At 38.0% G+C, this 17470-nt stretch overlaps 1 protein-coding gene and 1 long non-coding RNA gene across 3 annotated transcripts; one reads left to right on the plus strand and one right to left on the minus strand.

The window, feature by feature from the left end:
* Window positions 1-1252: 1252 nt before the first annotated feature.
* LOC139967382 (echinoidin-like) lies at window positions 1253-15531 on the minus strand. The gene is made up of 3 exons (XM_071971110.1): window positions 15316-15531; window positions 14605-14776; window positions 1253-2289 (listed from the first exon to the last, which is right to left on the minus strand). The coding sequence occupies exons 1-3, from the start codon at window positions 15435-15437 to the stop codon at window positions 2068-2070; spliced, it is 516 nt and encodes a 171-aa protein (XP_071827211.1). The 5' UTR covers window positions 15438-15531; the 3' UTR covers window positions 1253-2067.
* On the plus strand, window positions 2837-10142 carry LOC139967107 (uncharacterized). Of its 2 annotated transcripts, none has more exons than XR_011792894.1 (4): window positions 2837-3236; window positions 6695-6877; window positions 8716-8811; window positions 10004-10142. It is a non-coding gene; the product is annotated as an uncharacterized lncRNA (long non-coding RNA). The 2 variants fall into 2 exon arrangements; XR_011792893.1 differs by having other exon boundaries at window positions 2840-3236; window positions 6703-6877.
* Window positions 15532-17470: the final 1939 nt, after the last annotated feature.

The raw sequence follows: 17470 nt of genomic DNA on the forward strand, positions 1-17470 counted from the left end.
ATCCTGTACAGGCCTGGCAGAAGATCATTAAAACTAATGAGAGTTAATCAGCTGGCAAATAAACAAAACAAAAACTGTAAAAGTGAGAGATATAAAGTGAGATATAAAGTACTGTACCAAGTTACTGGTCCCAATATTATTGTGGAGGTAAGTACAGTATGTGTGTTTTCCCTAACCACTGACCATACCATTGAGGTCGCTATTCACAATAGCCCTTCATCAAAATTAGTGTGTTTTTAGAGTGTTTTATGTTTTTACCACACAAAAAGACACAATGAGAAAACATACAGAATTTTTGGCACCATGCATATTCATGAAGATGATCACTCAGAAGATGGAAAAATAGGGTTCTATAGGTTGTAAATTGTGGGACCAGGCAGTGGTCCCACAATTGCTATTGCTGTCCCACATTTCTAGCTGTGTTTTCAGTCACTGGTTCCACAATTAATGCAAAGGTGAGTACATACATACATACATACATACATACATACATACATACATACATACATACATACATACATACATACATACATACATACATACATACATACATACATACATACATCAAAAAATACATAAAAATACATACATACATACATAAAAATACATACAATCATACAAACGTTATTGACCACATTGAAGGTTACCTTTGAAATTCGTACCAATAAGTTGAATCAATGAACACGAAGCAAATCGTTCACCTTTCCTTGGTGTTTCTTGGGTTGTGCAATCGTCGGTTCACCCGGGTGTTTTCTCAAGGCAAAACAGACTTGCCCGGATCCGACCCGGTTTATACAGAGATATTTTAAGGGAATCTGACGGTCTCACGAATTTATTTGCTACTCTCCCGTTAAATATCGTTTAATACTATTGTCTGTTTAATATATTGTGATCAGTAATGAACCGTGCGTATATACTTTAGGAAAGTGTAGAGATTCCACTTCGTTTTTCGGGAAATGTATAAATGCTGCTGTCATTGTGCAGCGTTAACGTCATTGCGGCAATTAGCGTTTATGTATCCTATAATATTGTAGAGTTAAAGTGTAAACGCTGATTCTCTAATATGTTTCAGAGCGCTATCTTGTTTCAGCTGGATTTTGCCGAATTCTCCGTACTTGATCCCTTTTTTAATGTGGGGGGGGTGGAGAAAATCCCTGTTTTTGTGAGACACATGTTGTCAGGTCTGCAAATCAATATAGACCAAGATATATTGGAATAATAAAGAATAACAGTTTTGGGAAATTGATGTATATCCATAGAGGTGCAGTTTTATTCAAAATGGAGAAATAGTTTCCATAGGTTGACAGCTATTAATAAATGATAATGTTTCATTACTTGTTTGTTAGGAGTATCATTTAGTTTAACATACGTATTTAATGTATTTAAAACAAAAGGCATAAGCATAAAATTAACTGCAGCATGGAGCTACCAAGCTGCAATGAGACTCCTCTATACCTATCTCAAAGTAAACTGTACACTCGCTTCCCGCTCATAAAATGTTACGGGATTAAGCCCATGACGCAAATGACTGTTAGATACATACATCGTGGTCGACATCTATAAATCGAGAGAAGCTTTCAGATGATAACGCAACTTTTAACCAATGATATTTACTCTCCAACGTATAATTTCAAGTTTTGTAATCTAGATATCTGAAATAGAATTTCAGATATCTTATTAGGGTTCAAGATATTTGAAATTCTAGTTTTAGAATTAGAGTTTCATATACCTTAAATTCAATTTCAGATATCTCCATTAGCATATCAGGTAGATGAAATAACGTACAATTTTAGAAGTTATATGCTAAAACGGCTTTCCGTATACTGGCGGTGAGAGGAGGAGGTGTTGAAATAATCAATTTTGGAATGATATATTGGTTTAATATAATCGTTTTGTATTACAGCCTTTACAGGGCACGGTTTTCAACATTTGGAGTCAGTGCTTCAGAGACTGTTTGATATTTTCCATCATTTATTATAACACGAACAAAAAGAACAAGAAAAAAGGCAGAAGAGAGGCTGTGGTGAGAAGTATATATATCGTTAAATCCAGGCTATTTCGGTGTTTCTACAAGGCGATCTTACAAATAAAACCGAATGTATTGGTGCATTTCCAATCATTCCACTTGCCTAGGTCACTATCTTTTGGCTTCGCGATGCTTCCGCAGTCCTGGACACCATAATAATTGTTTGGCTGATTTGGCCACCAGTCTGTAAATGCCGGGACAGAGCCATCTACTCCGACAAATATTCCTTCCTCATCTCGATCACTGTAACCGATCCACACGGACTGAAAGAGAAAACGTAAACATGTAACGAATGCCAAGATTTTAGTCCACGGTTATCCAGTATTTCCTGGCCTATACATAGGTCTTACGTAGGGATTTTACAGACCCGTTCTTAGACCATTAAGGCGTACCGTTTATGGTATGTATTTTACATGTATTGACACCTGAGCAAGTCTAGGTAAGTATGACATCATCAGGCTAATTGTGCTTGGATTGTTAACGTGTTCTTCTTTATTTACATTACTTTTCATATCCTTGATAAACATCAGTCTTGTCAATGCCGATGCTTGATTTTAGCAGTGATAATATGAGCAATAACGAGGACTCTATTAGCGCAGCTGAGCTATACACTCTAAGAAAAAAGGGTTCTAGAGGGGGTTCTCGAAATGAAGAATGGTTCTCGTCAGAACCATGTGCCCTTGAAGAACCCATAAAGGTTCTTGATTCGTTTCTTCTTGGTTCCATACCCACACAGAAAAGGTTCTGGGTACAGATGGTTCCACAAAGAACCCCTAATTGCACGAATAGGGGTTCTAATCGTACTTATCACAAGTGTGTACATGATCTATGAATAAACAAGTTCAGCAATTTTCATCGGGAAATGTAATTGTAAGGGAATAATAAAGTGTATAGAAGTGTTAATAATCTCATTTTCTCACTTTACCATGGAATTTGTTTTGACTTGTGAACAAAATCGTTTATTTGAATACAACCCATTGAGTGGAATTTGCGTAATAATTTCGACCACTTTTCGCGGGCTCCAAAGTTCCGTCTGACCAAACGTACATGTTACATGTAATAGTATAGTGAGTGCACCGAAGTTCGCCGCCTTTACGTACATAATATGCACTGTGTATGTTACCTACGTGCTAACTACGTACATATTGCGTGCAGTTCTTGCGTCACGTACCGTCGATCATGTTCGAGTAGAAGTTGAAGCCCCGGTGCGGTGAGTTTTTCAGTTTTAATTTAGAAACATGTAGACCGAAAATTAAATTCAACTCCAGCGCACTGAGCGCAGACCTGCTAATAAGTTATCGGGTCGACCCTTGGTGAATAGACGTGAATACCAAACGATTCCTTCATCGACATTAATGTCCATTGAGCAAATAATATTCGGCTTAGGCTAGCCTAACGTATACTAGGCCTACTTTATAATTGTATGGGCATAGCCTAACGTTAGGCCCATTCTATAGTCAACAGAATTCTGTAGGGCTATAGGCCTAGCCTAGGCCATATTTGTAGGAAGACCGGACATTTAATTAATTAATCACGATAACATTATAATAGTCTCAAAGAGCAAGAACCTTACTGTCTCTGCCACAGCTCAACCGGGTTTCAGCCACATACGATGGAGTAGGCCTAGGCTAACCTATACTATAGCATGGGAATTGGGATGCCTGTATAGTGCGCACCTAGGCCTAGACCCCCCCTAAGCTTTTTCAGCACAAATTTCTTCAAAATCCCTTAAAAAAAATCAGATGATGTCTGTACCGAACCTTTAGCATCTGATACACAAACCCACAATCCTGATATGAATGTTTATGGTCGAAATTGTAAAATATGGAGCTATTAAAAAGACAGTTCTGTCCAACTTCCAAGTTAACGTTTGCTAAAAAGACCTGTTTACTGTTCTTAATGGAACAAGCGGTTGTGAACAGGCACACAGTACCTAGGCTATACCTACACTACAGTATTGATACGGTAATATCCTTTAAAAAAAAATATTCGTTTTTACCAGAATTTTAGGGTAACGGGGGAGGGGGGCCTAAATAACAAACTTAGCTTACACCTGATTAAGCAGATGCAGTGTACTAGGCAAAAAAGACTAAGATTGAGGCAGAACTTGGAGTAAATTTACAACAATTTCATTCAAAAATTTCTTGGAAATGAAAATTTCGAATTATCATACAAAAGCTAGATTTATTTGGTCAAGATGATGAAAAGCCAGCCTGTTTTGCATATATTATGGTTGAAAATAAGTAGCTAAGTTGTTATTCGTTCATAGTGCTTTTAGATCACGTTACTATGGTAATATTGGAACGTATTGTTAGGTCCCCAGTATTCGGGCACCCGCAGTATTCGGATACCTTGTTATATAGTCCTAGCCTAAGCCTTATTCCAGATATAGGCTACTGAGGGTGCTTCAAACACGGGCAAACGTCAGTTTTTAGACAACATTCCAACTTTAGTCAACTTTAAAATATCCATAAAATATGTTTTTGACCAACCAACAGATTGAAACCATAGAATAATAAAAAAAATACATTATGATGAGCTCATGAAGAATGAATGCATCACTAACACGCAGAAAATTGAGGGAAAATTAAATCCAAATGTTTCTGGCCACAATTTGGAATAATTTATACCACAATGCATTGCGATCGCGTCAATATACGTCATCCGGAATAAGGCTTATTGGTGTACGTGACCATGTGTTGACCACCTAGGCTAACAAACAATCGAGCTAAAAAATAAAGGAAGATGTAGGCCTACAGTAGGCTATCCAAAATGGATAAAACATTCCAGGGATCACCACTGATGTGTTATTCTTCTTCCCCAATTTAGAAAGTTTGCTACGTATTGGAATAGGGTATGTGGGGAGAGCGGCGTTAGTTGGAACACTTTTCACAAAAATCTCTATTTTCAGAAACAACATCAATTCAGCAAACACCGCCCTATCCTGTTAGGATAGGCAGTCCATAAAACTGCTACAATTGTTGATAGTTCAGGAGATAATCCAGTGAGAGGGTGTGTGCCGTGTGTCACAAATGAAGCCCATAAAACCACTACTCTTGTTGATATTTCAGGAGATAATCCAGTGAGGTGTCGGTGATAGGCGTTCCAACTAACCCTTCCTATAGGGTTAGTTGGAACGGGTGGTGGGTTAGTTGAAAGATGGATTCTTGCTCAAAAGAAATAAATGAGAACTTATCACAACTATACACATTGATACCTTGGTATATGCCTATTATAATATATCAAATGATATTAAAGCCAGACTCACTATATGGAAGTAAATGAGAATATAACTTTGCTACCAAAATTCTGGAGACATTTTTCATCCCAGCCCATTGAAATTAGGCAACATTGGTGAATCAGAATATTTTAACATCTGCTAACCTTGCAGTCTAAGTTTTAAGTGTTTTTGGCATGTTTTTTTTTATGATTATAGGTGAATATGATCAAATTTGTGTGCATGTTCCAACAATTCCCAGCAGTAAATGTTACAACTAACCCCTTGGGCTAATCAGACCTTTGTATGCTCATTGCGCAGAACAGAGACCATCGACATAATTTTTTGCCCACCTCATTTTGAAGCTGCTTAATAAAGCTGTAAATAACCCCAACCTAGTATATTTTGGTTATTCCCTCCATGGAAATAAAACAACATTTTTAATTTCATAAAAAAATACTCAGAGTGCCGAAAAACAAACATTCCTCACTATTTATTCTACTAATTATTATTATCATTATTTATTAGGATTGTTATTTATTATTATTATTCCACCAATTTATTCCACTAATTATTCCACTAATAATGATCGATCAGGTCTGGAAATAACCTGTCCATAATGAGAATTGATAACTGCACAGTAATTGGAAACAAAGACGTGAAATAAAGGCTGATTATAATTTTAATTATACTTGGGCTTTAGTGAATCACATTTCTACCTACATTGATTTGGGGGCGCCCAGGTCAATGGAGCGGTTTGCAATAATGGAATGGTCCTCTACATTTGAACTAACTTCACGGTATATAAACAAACACACGCTCATAGCATTCTCTGCAACCAGTGCCGTAGCCAAGTCTATTCATGTAAAATTTTGTCACTAAGATACAAACTCCCTAGCATTTGATATATTATTAAAATTAGGCTTCTTTAGAAGTATTTCAAAGGTGTTTAAGCGTACATTTGCCGGCTATATCACTAGTGCGTTACTGTATTCTGAGCTCAGAATTAGTTTAGCCCCAAGTTTGATCTATTTCTTCGCTAGCCAATTTTATACCACTCACGCGCGTGCCACCATAGACGAGCTTTTCCGTGCATGGTATCAGTTTAGCGAATCTTTATCATAGCAGTTAGTATATGCATACTTCATATACAAATATTATAGTAGATTTATGATATGGGCGTATTTTGCCGTTGCATCGCCATTTAAGAAAGTGAAGTATAAATAGGACTTTCACTGTGCATCCCAGCTCTGCAAATGACCTGCTGAGGGAGCTTCAAGTTGGACTTCTGACGCAACCCTGCGACCCCTTAGCAGAGTAGAAAACTGATCTCTAATTAATCAGTCAGGTGGATATTCCTTTTCAGTGTGGCTTGGAGGGAGTCCAGTGGGCTGCCTTTTCAACAAATCATGTCTAATTTTGGAATATATTTCACTTTTATCTTCATATAGGCCTACAGCTTTGCAATGAGTTGGAAATGCTGACAGGGAGGAACGTTGTTGTTGAAATGAAGACTGCTTTAGAAAAATATGCACCAAAGATAATCCAGAAAGGTTCCAAGAAGACCAAAGCAAAAGAGCTGATGCGTGCCTACCGGTAGGAGGAGGAAGTCCTTCTTGAAGAGGACAAGAAGTGTATGTTATCACATAATTTTACCTTACAATTACTAGTAAGTCGATCAGAGTGGAAAATGATGGGCGGGAGTTACAGGAGGGTAAGCGAGAACCCATAAAGATATTTAGGTAGAAACTGGTCCAAAAAAACCGTACTGCCTGAAAGTAACTAGACAATTGCAATCAAACTTCCATGTACTCTGTTCTATTGTAGACAGAGAGCGGGAAATTAGGTGAAGAAATGAGCATAAGGTGTGAGCAGAGCAACTTTACTGGGGTGTAGGAGCAGCTGAACAATTTTGATCGAAAGGGGAATATTGTTAGGAAATTAGGATTGCAGGGAGAGTGTACTCACAGTGCAATCATTGCCCTCTTTGCATTCAAATTTGTCTAGTTTCTTTTTGGCGGTACTGGTGGTCTGTTATTGCATAAGGGATGAAAAGGTGTCTGTACTTGTTGGTTCTGAGACACTGGATATCTGCTATTCAACAAGTAATTAGAAAGAGGCTAAGCTGCAGTTGACCAGCATTTGACACTGACAGTATGCCTGCGTATATCATACTGTCGTACTGTACACTGACTGTACAGTACATACTACATACATGTAGGCATAGTACTCCATATGTACAGTGTGTGTGTATGCAAATCACGAACGACAACCCTGTCGTTGTTGAGGAAAAAGTTAAGAGGAACTGCTGCCAGCTCTCTGTATGTTGAACTGATCGATTTTGCATGCTATGAGTTGACCCCAATTAACCCGTCAATTACAATGTTAATTACAATGTCAATTACAATGTTACTCCAACGTGGGGATATTTGTGCTAACTGCTCATGTAATTCCATAAATCACTGTTCAAAGGCTATTTGTCGGGCTGACAAATAAACTTCCAGTCCGAGTTATGATAAATTATCTCAGGCAAATGGGACAGAGAGTGGTGATGATTGGGTTGTTTAGAATCCTTGGCTCATGAGGATTCAAAATGGGGTGTGTGAAATTCACATACAAGCAACTTCGTTTTTTGCCGGTCCAGAGCAAAGTCAGCAAGGATCTTTAACATGGAAATCCCAGTTACTAGCCAGAAATAAAAAGTGTAGCCGATAAAACCACAAGTATAATGTTGTTTCTCTTCATCGTGGGTTTCACAGCAGTTGGAACTAACGACAACAGAATATGGTTATTAGGGACAGCTTTCATAGAGAATCTTGACTTCATGCCCCCTATCTCATGATTTCAGTGACGAATGATACTGATTAATTTCCCCATTGGAATAGCACAGGGGGGTATAGATTTGGTGTTCATTTGGTTCATTCGATGACGTCATAGCTTCATAATTATGAATATTTGGCTCAATTTTGGGAATGACATGTCTGGGATATTCACAGTTTGAAACCAATTTTCTCAACAACGTTACCTCCCATTTTCTTAAAAATGGTACCGTTGGAAAGGGAAAATGCTACTCTGTTTGCACACATAATGGAATGGCCATGTTATGCGGTCTTTAACGTTGAGCCTCGGTGGACTCCGACAGTGACGGCAGATGCATCTATGGTTCTCGCGGTACATTCTCCTGGGTCAGGTTGCCCTCGTACAGATCCTTTATCAGCCGGATGTACTTCTTTCTCTTTTGGGCATTTCAATACTTCGCTTTGGGGCACTCTCTCCAGATCTATGAAGATACGCTGCAGCTGTCGTTGGCCTTCTCTGTATTTCTCCATCAGTTACCGCAATGCAAAGACACATACATACATCGTACCATGGTGGTAGTAACCTCTCACAACATTGCTCATTGTCTGATTATGACTGCTGCCTTGTAACAATTGAAAATGTAGTGATACAGAACTTTATTTTCCAATCTTAGGTTTTATTGGCAGACCTGGAGTATTCTGTCACTCTGATGGCTCTACCGTACATCTTCGACGAGAAGCCTGGGTTCTTGTATGTTTCGGACAAGAAGGTAAGTTCCTCTTGTATATGGTCATTTTCACAGTAAACGGTGTAAATTGACACACTCTGACACCAAAGTTTCAACATGATTTGTCATGAACATTTCCACCAGAATCATGTACATAAATATCTTAATTATCAGGGAAAACTACTTAAGAAGCTTAAACTACATCATAAAGTATGAAAATAGTTGTGAATGTCCTGACAAGCTATCATGTGGCAAAGTGTCCTTGAATTGTGTCGCTTCATGAGGCCACTACTGACAAAAGGTCTTAAAATGCAAAGTTACACCATTTACTGTGAAAATAACCATTTGTCCAGGAGCAGATAGGTTGTTGCTGCTGTTTAACATTTAAGGTGTGCCTGTATTCAATTGATTATGTCATTTTGGAACTCTCAGTTCTTCAGGAGTGATCAAAGATTGTCTATTGTAAGTATAAGGCTCGTATCTTCAGGATGCCAAGGAAGGCTGCATCTGGCATTGTGAGGCTTGACGCCAGCCAACTAAAGGACCTGACAATGATCAATGATTATACAGTATAGCTTGAGTACCCGCTCTGGGAGCTGGTAGCGAATGTATTCCTGGAACACCTATGGTCAGACTCCTTGTGTTCTAGAGATAGCAGAAGAGTGCAATCACTGAGCACCCAACAGCCCGGCAGTCAGGTCAGGGAGTATCCTGTGATCGGGTATGCGAAGTGAAACCCCCCCCCCCCTTCAGAGGTCTGGACCCCGATCTATGGTCTGACTTCTCACACGGAGGCCGCCGTTGCTAACAATGTGCTCTACCCTTGTAATACATACAGTGTAGACACTGGAATTTGAACAGAAAAGGGAAAAAACACAGTATATGGGAAAATGTAATCACGACCATTAGAAAATGCACATAGACACGGATTGACAGTGTCAATATTCACTTTAACCGTGCAGTTGCATTCAAAATCCCAAACAGTCCTGCCTTTAGATGTGAATCAGCCGCTTGGTTTTCACTTGTATATTGTTTTTTTTTTACTAACTCTGCCGAGTGCCGATACCTGCAAAATGTTCACATATGTTTGGCACAAAATTGCCTGCAGCTATTGAAAAAAAATAGTACCACCATAACTCGGACACATCAGTCAGTCCCAGAGTTAACAATGGAATTTTTGTGGTCAACCATATGTCAATGTACTCTAATTGTTATCTATCATTTCCTTTTTCAGGAGATAGTGTCACCAACACCAGTTTTAGTGCTACAGTGTAGTACCATCAAACCTGATGCCATCTCTGTATGGGCCGAAGGATGACAAGTCTGTCAAGGGATTTCCAGCATCTGGTATGGAGTGGTACTCTTGATGGCCGTGTACTATGCGCATGGGATCGACTACGCCCAGAGGCGGCCAACACTCTGGGATTCCTACAACGTTACATGATGAGTACCAAGAAAGAAGATGAGGGGCCAAAAATACCAACTCCAATACTGCGACTGCTTTTTGCATTGATATGAATCAAATTTCCACAGCACAATGCATATTCCATATGACTGACTTTTGCAGGGGTACTCGTCAAAGGCATTTTTACTCACTGCAGAAGCTTTGTCGACACCTCGAAATAGCTCATGCACATCAACCCAATATCGCAAAATGGGATCTTACAGAAAACATATCCGTCGTTGCCACAATGCTCGGCATTCACAAGAACCTGAAGCTGAGGAGCATAATGATTGCTTTGTGGTTGAGTTGCTTCATGAAGAAGAAATCCCATTTATTTGTTGAAGTCAAGTATATCTTATATTCTTGTAATATGTGGCTTATTTGCAGCTGCATAATGATGTCAGAAGCATTTGTAGAACATTACATTGCCTATAAATTCAGAAGAACCACTGAGTGGTTAACCTTTTCACCAGGTGAAGAGAATGATTATCATGCTCTGGATACCATATAGGAGTGCTGGAAATATGTACATTCCATTGAGGTATAAGGTAACTGCTACAAGATAAGCCAGAACAACATACATCAAAGCTTTCAGTGTTGGTTCACAAAAATTGTAGGTGGGATTGTAATATCACACTGAATCGCAATATACTAGTCGAATTAGCAGGGATGAGTAAATGACCACTACACAGCTTATAGTAAATGTAGGAGAAGTCTTTGAGAACACATTGTTTCACCTGATTAATTTCACTTACATGCACTTGCATGTTTGAATATTTTGTGGTGTGGTGCAGCTGTTATTGAGTTATTCTTTAGTTTGTATTTCATGATTGTGCATGTACAAAGCATACAGCATTTGGCATAATCCCAACATTGCATTCCTCAGAGAACTGTTAAGTGATTGAATAATTCCACATTGTATATCAGCTCATTCTACAATTTTTGGATGTAAATCACAAAGCTGCTGTGATATGACGAAAGATAATGTCTTTTCATTGTATTTCAGCATTTTGAATCTAATTGATATTTCATGCAATAGATAATTGACAAGATTTGTTTGTTTCGTGGTTTGCTGAATTTTAAAGTGAATAAAGTTATTTGCAAGTTGACAGAACATCATCAGACTTCTGACATTATTTTTAAGCAAAAAATGTACACATCTCACAATAGCTGCAACTTAATACTATTTTCTGGTCTTCATGGCTTCTGTGAACAGTAAAAAGTAAGAACCTTCCAAAGAACTTTTGAGAACCATTTCAAAGGGGTTCCCATGGGAACCATATTTGAAAAGGTTCTCGGTAGAACCTTAAGGGTCCTGCACACAGCTACAAATTGAAAGAACCTTTTATGGTTCTGGTGAGAACCATTTCAAAGGGGTTCTCAAAAGAACCTTAGTCATAAAAGTTCTTGATAGAACCTTAGGGGTTCTGCATACGGGACAAAATGAAAGAACCTTTCATGGTTCTTTCGAGAACCATTCAAAGGGGTTCTCAAAAGAACCTTAGTCATAAAAGTTCTTGATAGAACCTTAGGGGTTCTGCATACGGGACAAAATGAAAGAACCTTTTATGGTTCTTTCGAGAACCATTTCGTAGGGTTCTTATTAGAACCATCATGAAAAGGGTTCTCGTTAAGAACCATTGAAGGTTCTGCATACGGGACAAGTCCAAGAACCAGTTTTGGTTCTATGTGGAACCATATTTTCTTAGAGTGTAGCGATCATGCCATTCTGCCGAAATTCTGTCACTTTGGCCGTGCACCGTGTTTGAATGACTGCCATTTCGTAATTTTCATTCGATTTGGCTAGAATTTCGTAAGTAGTTTGTGTGAGTTAAGTTTCCATACATGCGTTCACATTTCGTCCACATAGTTTGTCAATTTGAAGGTCATTTTTGGTCACGAGAGGTCTTTTCTGCAAACGTAAAATCATGCTACTCCTCCTAGAGCGTTTGTACAAATCTGCTGACATGTTGTTGATATAAAGTTTGAATGGTGGTGAACCAAACTTGTTCAGGAAAAGTATTTTTGTCGTCGTGGTGGCCCAATACAAGGCCTTCTGGAGAGTTTTCAGTTATGATAAAATGTAGGCCACAGATCATATGCAATGATCATGAAATTTGTTTTTCAACTTTTTTTCGGGGACTAACAAGGAGCGGTTCATATACACCGTACAGTAGTTATGGCTAATATATTACCGTTGAAATCAGCCCATTTCCGGAAAAAGTCACCGCATTTCAGGATATGTAGCGACGCAATGAGCGGAAATTCATTTCTGACAGTCATTTGACGTCAACTTGCTCAAAGGTGAAAACGCTGTGACCACCATAGCTAAGGAAATGTAACCTTGACAAGTTGTCTGCTTACATTAGAAGGTGTCATTTTGATTATAAATGTATCAATTTTTGTGAAGGAAAAGGTCTGCAGAACTCATATAAACAAAAGTTTCTCATGATATCTTACAATGATAACATTGGCTCATACCCTGTTATAATGAAGTCATCCATTCAAACCTCAATACAGTTCTGCATTCTGGTTTAAAAATACTACAAAGGCAGCTGTGCATTTTAAGTATTCAAGAACACAACTTAGCGTTAATCATAGGTTTTGACCTTTCATTTGAAACTTTTTATCATTGTTTATCTCAATAAAAATTACATTTATGTTTATTTTTGTTTCTTTTTCAAAACAAATGTTTAGAACTTTATAACATTGTAACAAACGATGTCTGCTAAGAAGGAGCATAGACAAGGAAAATGGAGACGAGAAGGTTCAAAAGGAAATGACGCCGTTATCCCATTAAACTGCTCAGAAATATTGTCAATCAAAACAAATGTTCTCAAATAGAAACTTAGCTGAGCTATTGAAGTGTTGCTGCTCTTGGTCTTTTATTATCAACACTGTTTATGTTCACGTTGAAAATATGAAAGGAAAAACAAAGACCAAGTGACAGGTTTCACCCCCTAGTGGCACTATGACATCACAAGTTGACAAAATGGCGGCTCCCGACACGACTTGAAAACCCTGATATATAGGCATATCTCCTAGACAAAGTAAGATATCTCAGCTTTTTGATGAGATGTAAGTTCGCATGTATCTCAGTAAAGTTGAACTGTGTGGTTTCTTCGTCTTCAGTAAATAGTGCATAGTTGATAAGATATATGTATAATCAACTGTTATGAAAATTCAATTAGCTATTTACTATACAGTACCAGTCTTGTCTGACAAATACTAGTATGGTGACAATTACACAACCTTAAAGGAGACACAAACCCACCCATCATTGTTTGTCTATGTGATAGATCATATCTGTGATGAATAAATTCCCCTTACAGTTAAGAAATAAATAATTCCATTTGGGAGATTCTAAAAATTTAATGTTTTTTTTTTTCAACAACGGAAGGTTACTGAGACTTCACCAAGTCTAAATATGACACCAACGAACCGCATGTGCTTCAACTTGTTGTTTTTGTTGATTTTTCGCTATTTATTATGTTTCTTTCCTGTAATGGAGGAGGGTTTTAAAATTGCTGAATCTAAGACAATGAAGGTCTTAATCTTAGCATGAACTAATGATGACATTAGTGTAATTGTCAATACTATGAATATTTTACCTTGAAAATATGAAAATAAAATAAATATATATTGAACGATTTTAGAACAAGTTTTCATTACAAACTTGGAAAGGGATACTTTTCATTATCAAAAAGGGGTACTTCTAATTTACGAAAACGGGAAACTTGAAGTTTTCCCAAAACTGAGAGAAATCGTATCGGTTCCGTCTCCATTGTAAATGTTCACCCGATACTCATAGCTAGTACAGTAACTACTGTTCATGTTCCACGACCGTGCATCAGTAACTACTGCGCTGTGTTCGCAACCGTGACGGTAACATGTGTTACAGGTGGCACAGTAATTACTGCATAGCTGTTACACGTTCCCATGGAAGACAAAGAAATGCGCGACTGGACAAGGAGTCTATGAGTATTTGACGTGGTAAACTCTTGCTATATTAAGGCCTAATTTAGACGTGGAGCTACCCATAAGGATAATCTAGGTCCCCCCTCCCCCACCTCTATCTATTTGAGACTTGCGCACTATCACCTGTCCGTGAAGAATGTTTCAAATCAAATGGATTCACTTATACGATTAGAAAAAAGTTAGGCTACTATTTGAGTCTCGCATGCAGTATAAAACTAGGGAGTAGTCTTCGTTACCCAGCCGCCGGTTCGGACTCTAAGTTCAACGTGTAACAGCTTTGCAGTAATTACTGTGCCACCTGTAACACATGTTACCGTGTTGCGAACACAGCGCAATAGTTACTGATGCACGGTTGTGGAACATGAACAGTAGTTACTGTACTAGCTATGAGTATCGGGTGAAATGTTACTCACCTGTTGTTCTGAGGCAGGTTTATCAGGTCTCATGGTCTTCCAAAAGTCATTCACGAAATCATTTTCATCGCTTGACTCAATCGTTGTCAGGTGTCCTTTTACTCCGGATGTACTAAACGTTTGGCAAAAAGTCTCCGCGTCCGTCCATGTCCGTAACGGGTCATTGAAAAACCTTTTACAAATAATTAAGATAGGATACTTTATAACCACTACGGTGATAGAGTTAATAAACAGGGCGGGGTTTTAATTTTAAGTTTTAATTTGAAGTAATAAGGCAAACATGACTTAACTTACCGTGATAACGTCGTAGTTTCAAGTTACATAGCGGCATGGCTTGGACTGATATTAAATTGGCAGAATTTGGAATAAAGTACTTCAACAAAACACTTAACATAACCATCAATTTTCATTTAAAATAAGGAAGAGAAACTAGAATTGTCGAAATTTCTAATTTGCATTTGTATGTGATTAATCAAAACCTGTCGAGTATTCCTGAATTAATCGCTTGTTAATTAACATGTGATTGTTTTACTAGATGGATTAATTCCAATCCGGTTGTGTATGGTAGTGCAACATGACCAAACAATGCTGTTTGTAATGTAAACTGGTGTGCTGTTAGGTTTTATTGGGCACATATTTATGTAATTAACTATACAAAATACAAACGAGTATAACATTAACGTACTTTACAATTATTGTTATTCACTGTACCTGTAACAGTTTGTACCAAATGATGTCCATCCGGAAGGACACTTACGCGATGAGCAAGAAGCTTTTGCCAAGTAGATGCTTGATGACAGCAAAATTAAAGCTGTGATGCCGAAAGCCTTCATGATGTCAATAAACACAGTTCTGCTGGAAGCACGATCTCAAAACGGTATTCAACTCTGTCGAGTTCTTGTTGTGCTCAGGTTTACTCGCAAACACGGCTTTTTATTCGTTCTTGTTGTTACAAAAGGAGCAAAAACATTAAAAATTCAAATATAAATCATGCAAATATTGTTAACTTAGAAATACTAAATTATACAATGACGGCTTCTGATTGGTGGAATCAAATATTGCTCTTTGATTACTTTATGCCTGGACGATTTGATTGGCAGAAAGTGTGCGGCTGGGTGGGACTGATACTAATGGATCTGTACTTTTAACACATGTTTTCCCAGAATCACATGCATATTTTAAAATTGCTCTCTCCACCCACCTCTCGCTCTCTCTCTCATGCTGTTTACAATATTTTGAGCGATAACTTAAGAACAGATGTTCAATTTAAATCAAATATTGTAAAACATTATGCTAAAATTATGTGACATTCTAAATTAACGATTTAATTGTTTCGATATAAAGGCTGGGTAACTGTAAGAAAATTTTAAAACAAAAGGGTTGTTATACATCAGAATTCTACATACGTAAATTGACGGTTGCTTGTTACCATTAACAAATTAATGCTTTGATTTTTCGAAATGGGTAAAGTTATTGTTTTATCAGATAACCGTAAGAAAGTTTACCACAAAGTTAACAACATCAGAATGCTTCTCACGTAACTTGACGGTTGCGTGGTTACCATTACAAGAAAGCTGACCGCTGATTCATTTTTACGTCATTATTTGGGGGGGGGCGGGGCTAACGGCTGTTAAATTACGTCGAAGCACAGGCTTTCTGGCTGCCGGTATCTTACCGCCAGAAAGACAGAAATGTTATCAACAGTGTTATAGATGAACAACTTGATAATTATTCTACATGTTTCATATTTTTAGGCCGGTCAAGGATCGAACACACGACCTCTATGCTAGGTTACATTACTTCTAATGTCACTACCTTTATTCACTCGACCAGACAGTACTAGTTTAAAACAACCAACTCAGTATCATAACATTTTTTTTATTGTGGTTGGTCATAACATTACTGATGTACCATATTGTTCCAATGTATTACGGTTGCATTCACTGGCGGATCCAGGGCCTTTGTTTGGGAGGGGCCAAAGTGGCATTAGAGTGATATGGGGGAGGGGTCTAAGGGAAAATTTGGAAAATTTTCTATTGCTGAATGCCCTCAGATGCAATTTGGTGCGACAAAAGTGTACAATGGTGATGTTAATTTACTTCTAAAAAAAATGTTTCACAGGTGTAATTTTCTAAAATATTTATGAAACAAAGTTGGGATCATCTTTCTCAAGAAATTTTATTTCTCATAGGTTATAAATTTCTTACAACCAGCCTGTAACTGCAAAATGGTGTTAAACTGTAAAACCTCATGCTCATACATTTACATAGCTCCCAACTCTTGAGAAGGCAAATGCTGGTCCATGCCACGAATCGCCTGGGGGAGGGGTATAAGGGGAGGGGGTGTCCCCCTCCCCTTTTGATTTTTTTTCTTGGAATCCTGGTGATGCCTACAGGTAAAATGATGGCACTTAGAAAGGCTTTTGTCACCCAAACTTTTCTGAGAAATATGCATTTTTTTGTGTGTAACATCAATAAATTGAATAGTAGGTGATAATTCATTCTTTCCCGTGGCATGAAAATGTTCGCTGCTCGCCCCAATGAAAAGAAATATACTGTAGGCTTATTTGAGGTTCAAATGATGCTGTAAAGGAGGTTTTATACTCTATTATGCTAAATGCTAAAGAAATGATGATTGCTAAGTCAAAATTTGATACAAATTTTTTTATGTATACTTGACAATTACAATGCGGTTTTTTCGGACGCTTGTGCGGGTCAGCGGGTTTGGGTGTTAGAATGCGGGTCTAATTCCCGCGAATTGCGGGTCAGTTGGGAGCTCTGCATTTAATTTTAAACCAGAAAACGAAATGGTTTAGATTAGTCTACCACTGCTATTCCTCTCGTTTTTTTTAAATTTCCAATCATAT

Source organism: Apostichopus japonicus, chromosome 1 (assembly GCF_037975245.1).
Source record: "Apostichopus japonicus isolate 1M-3 chromosome 1, ASM3797524v1, whole genome shotgun sequence".
NCBI lineage: Eukaryota > Metazoa > Echinodermata > Holothuroidea > Aspidochirotida > Stichopodidae > Apostichopus > Apostichopus japonicus.